Source organism: Colobus angolensis, unplaced genomic scaffold (genome assembly GCF_000951035.1).
Source record: "Colobus angolensis palliatus isolate OR3802 unplaced genomic scaffold, Cang.pa_1.0 Scaffold1, whole genome shotgun sequence".
Taxonomy (NCBI): domain Eukaryota; kingdom Metazoa; phylum Chordata; class Mammalia; order Primates; family Cercopithecidae; genus Colobus; species Colobus angolensis.
Window position 1 is genome coordinate 10,395,286 of NW_012110918.1, and position 4,525 is coordinate 10,399,810.

At 47.6% G+C, this 4,525-nt stretch overlaps 2 protein-coding genes across 8 annotated transcripts in view; one reads left to right on the plus strand and one right to left on the minus strand.

The window, feature by feature from the left end:
- CD300LF (CD300 molecule-like family member f) overlaps positions 1-3,761 on the minus strand; it is a 24,585-nt gene extending 20,824 nt beyond the window's left edge. For all 7 annotated transcript variants that reach the window (XM_011939232.1, XM_011938894.1, XM_011939062.1 and 4 more), the window contains exon 1: positions 3,574-3,761. In XM_011939232.1, the coding sequence (XP_011794622.1) occupies positions 3,574-3,616 (43 nt within the window). In that variant the 5' untranslated portion in view covers positions 3,617-3,761. The remainder of the gene's footprint in view (positions 1-3,573) is intronic.
- The window catches only part of RAB37 (RAB37, member RAS oncogene family), a 107,323-nt gene that overhangs the window by 43,819 nt on the left and 58,979 nt on the right, over positions 1-4,525 (plus strand). The gene's annotated exons all lie outside the window — the stretch shown is intronic.

Sequence of the window (4,525 nt, forward strand, 5' to 3'; positions counted from 1 at the left end):
AAAGAAAGAAAGAAAGAAAGAAATCGATAAGGGTAATACGCCGTATTAACAGAGTCAAGGAGAAAAATCGTGTGATCATCTTAGTAGATGCAGACAGAAGTACCTGATAGGAATCGACACTCATTCATGATTTTTAAAAAACTCTTAGCAAACTGAGAGAACTGCCTTTATCTGATAAAGACTGTCTGTCAAAAACCTCAACAAGCACCACACTTAGTGTGAGACATTCATATGTACTTTATAATAATTTGTTAACATGGATATTGATGTTTTATGCACTTTTTTGTACATTTTATTTTCTACAATGAAAAAGACTTTTAGGTCACCATAAACCAAGAGCCAAATTATTCTTTTTTTTTTGGAGTCTTGCTTTGTCACCCATCACCCAGGCTGGAGTGCAGTGGTATGAACATGGGTCACTGCAGCCTCAACCTCCTGGGCTCAAGTGATCCTCTTGCCATAACCTCTTCTGTCGCTGGGACAGGACCACAGGCATGCACCACCATACCAGGTTAATTTTTTTTTTTGGAGAGACAAGGTCTCACTTTTTTGTCCAGGCTGGTCTCAAACTCCTGGACTCAACCGTTCTGCCTGCCTCAGACTCACAAAGTGCTGGGATTACAGGCGTGAACCATCATGCACCACCAGCCAAATTATTCTTAACAGTGAAATACTATAGGCATTCCTATTGAAATCACAAACAAAACATGAATTCCCAATATATATAATAACATGATTCCAGAAGTTCTTTTTTGTTTGTTTGTTTTTTTGAGATGGAGTCTCGCTCTGTTGCCCAGGCTGGAGTGCAGTGGTGCAATCTTAGCTGACTGCAAGCTCTGCCTCCTGGGTTCACGCCATTCTCCTGCCTCAGCCTCCTGAGTAGCTGGGACTACAGGCACCTGCCACCCCGCCCAGCTCATTTTTTGTACTTTTGGTAGAGACAGGGTTTCACCATAGCCAGGATGGTTCGATCTCCTGACTTTGTGATCCACCTGCCTCAGCCTCCCAAGGTGCTGGGATTACAGGCGTAAGCCACCACGCCCTGCCTGGAAGTTCTAATCAATATAGGAAGATAAGGAAAAACATAAAATTTATAATTATCAAAAGGGAAATGAAAAGTTAGAGAAAATTTTTAAATTTTAAATGAAAAAGTATTTTAATTCATAATTGAATTTAATGCAGTGGCTAAATAAACTATAAACATGTAAAAATCAATGGCTTTCCTATAAACCAGTAAGAAATAATTGGAAAATAAAGTAGAAAAGTGCTCATTTACATTAGCAATAAAAGTGTATTAAATTCCTAGGAATAACTTTAACAGAAACAATAAAGACTTGTAGGAAAAAAGCACAATGAGGCTCATGTTTGTAATCCCAACACTTTGGGAGGCCGAGGCGGGTGGATCACTTGAGGTCAGGAGTTCGAGACCAGCCTGATCAACATGGTAAAACCCCATCTCTACTAAAAATACAAAAAAAAAAAAAATTAGCCAGGCATGGTGATACACCTGCAGTCCCAGCTACCTGGGAGACTGAGGCAGGAGAATCACTTGAATCCAAGAGGCAGAAGTTGCAGTGAGCCGAGATCACACCACTGCACTCCAGCCTGGGTGACAGAGCGAGAGTCTGTCTCAAAAAAAAAAAAAAAAATCTCTTCCTTGCCAGGCACGGTGGCCCATGCCTTTAATCCCAGCAACTCATGAGGCCGAGGCAGGAGGATCACTTGAGCCCAGGAGTTGAGGCTGCAATGAGCTATGATCATGCCACCGTACTCCAGCGTAGGCAACAGACTGAGACCGCAACTCAAAAAAACAAAAACAACAAAAACAAAAATAAACCTTCCTTTCCCACAGAAAACGAACTTCCCGATGGGTATTTTTTTTTCTTGGGTGTTTTAAAACAATGAATTATTTAGAAGAGGTAAGCAGGGTAAGCGCACTTGCTAATTGTGGGTGGAAGTTCTGCAGGAGAGGCTGGCAAGAGCTGATGCATGAAGGCTCCCAGTGGTACCTGAGCTCCGTGTTGGCGCCCACAGCTCAGAGAGGTCCCAAACCACTCCTGCCCCCAACACTACTCTCACATCTGCTCGCTACCAAATTCTCCCATTTCCAGATGTCAGAAAAAAAGCAGCCACACCTGTCCTGGTCACTGTGCCAATGCATTTCATAACATCTTCTCCACTTACAAAGTCTGCCTTCTCCATTTACACGCTGAGACTTGGGGTCCAGTGTCGATGAGCCACTCCCTGCTCTGCCTTTACCAGTCTAGCTGTCCTGGACAAGTCACTTTATTCCCCAAGATCTTTTCTCCAATCTGCCCCACGAGGCTCTTCCGAAGCATGTGGCCAAGCCATGCTGACATCCCTCTCCCTCAGAAATGCCCAGGCCAAGCTCATTCCCACACAAGAGCCCTCGTATCTGCTGTTCCCTGTGCCTGGAAAACTGGTCCCGATCCTGTGTCTGATCCTTCTCCTCCTTCTTTTTCCAAGGTCTCGGCTCAGACAGACATCTGGGATCCTCTTCAGGGGGATTGTTTCAGCCCACCTGACTTAAAGATCCCCCCACCTGGGTCCCACTGTAACAAATCATCTTGTTCTGTTTTCCTCACAGTACTTATCACTTCTCACTTCTTGAAATTATTTTTTTGTTTTCTTTCTTTCTTTTTTTTTTTTTTCGAGACAGAGTCTCGCTTTGTCACCCAGGCTGGAAGACACTGGCATGATTACAGCTCACTGCAGCCTCCAACTCCTGGGCTCAAGTGATCCTCATGCCCCAGCCTCCAGCCTCCCAAGTAGCTGGGACCACAGGCGCATGCCACCATGCCCGACTAACTTTTGTACTTTTTGTAGAGACAGGGTTTCGCCATGTTACCCGAGCAGGTCTAGAATCCCTGAGCTCAAGCAACCAGCCTCCCAAAGTGCTGGGATTACAGGTATGAGACTCCTTGCCTGGCCTCCTTTCATTTTTAATCAAAATTCTACTCACCAACTTCAGGTGTCTCCCACCCTCTGGCTCTGCCCACATCTCCGTCCCTCCTCCCCTCTACTTCCCTGCCTGGCTTATCTCCTCTCAACCTTTCCTGTCCCTCAGCAACTTCTACTATTTCCTTCTGCCCCAAATGCCTAGAACCACCACTCCCTTTCTGCCCGGCAAACTCCCTCTTCCCTCCTTTCAGAGCCCTCCAGCCTCACCTCTTCCCTGATGCCTGCCCTTGCTCAGAACACCTCCACACAGGTGACGGACCACCCAGTCCAGGATCAGGCACTTGCCTGCTCTCCTGAGCAGCCCGTGTTCCTCCTCTGCTTTTCCCTGGCCAGCAGGGCCTACAGTCTGTCCATTTCACACGATCAGCCCCTGGGGGTCAGGAATTCTGCCTTACACTGTCTTCATTATGAAGGACATGCCCTGTATTCCTGCCTTGGCAACAGAAATGCTGGGTGAGTGGGTACGTGGATGAGACGCACAAGGCTCATGCCATTAAGAACACCTTCTGGCCGGGTCCCTTCTTCCCTCTATCAGCCACCTCCTCCTGCTGGCTAAGCTTCTCCCAAGAGGACAGACCCAGGCCCACTCACCTGAGAGCCAGAAAAGGAGCGGGTAGAGCATCAGCAGGGGCATCTTCTCTTCAGACGGGTCCCCGTTCCCCTCGGTGGAGCCTGGCAGCAGGAACAAACTACAGACTGTGCTCCATCTCCCAGCCTTCTGCTGGCGTTCACTCTCGTCCTTGAACTTCCTCCTTCAGTCACTTCCCATGGGTAAATGAGACTAAAAGAGGAAGGAGGTGGTTGGTCGGGCACGGTGGCTCAGGCCTGTAATCCCAGCACTTTGGGAGGCCAAGGCAGGCGGATCACAAGGTAAGGAATTTGAGATCAGCCTGGTCAACATAGTGAAATCCCATCTCTATTAAAACTACAAAAGTTAGCCAGATGTGGTGGCACACACCTGTAGTCCCAGCTACTCGGGAGGCTGAGGCAGAAGAATCGCTTGAACCTGGGAGATGGAGATTGCAGTGAGCCGAGATCACGCCACTGCACTCCAGCCTGGGTGAAAGAGCAAGACTCTGTCTCAAAAAAAAAAAAAAAAAAAAAAGAGGAAGGAGGTGGAAACTGTGAAATTTCGAGACAGTTGGCAATGCAAGGTGTCATAGCAATCATAAGCTTCTGAGAAATACCTCTCTGTCCACAGCCACTATGGGTTCTCTAAGAAGAGAACTTGGTGGCTCCTCTGTCATGTGGAAACCTGCAGACATAGACCACTGAGTCTGGCCAGCACTTATCCAATCCTCCAAACCTGGTGGGTTGGCTGGGGGCAGGGGCACGAGGCTCTACCAGAAGGGTCCTGGAGAGCCACAGCTGATAGATACAATGTCCTAAACCTGGAGTTTCAAGTGTCGCCAGATGCTTGGGAGCCCAGAAGGCCAGAAATTCAAGAGGATTGAGGGGCACTTGGGGCCAAAGTCAGAAAGCCAGAGGAGAGATTCTGGACCAAAGGTTGGAAGGCAGGTATGAGGAGACTGATTGGGTATCC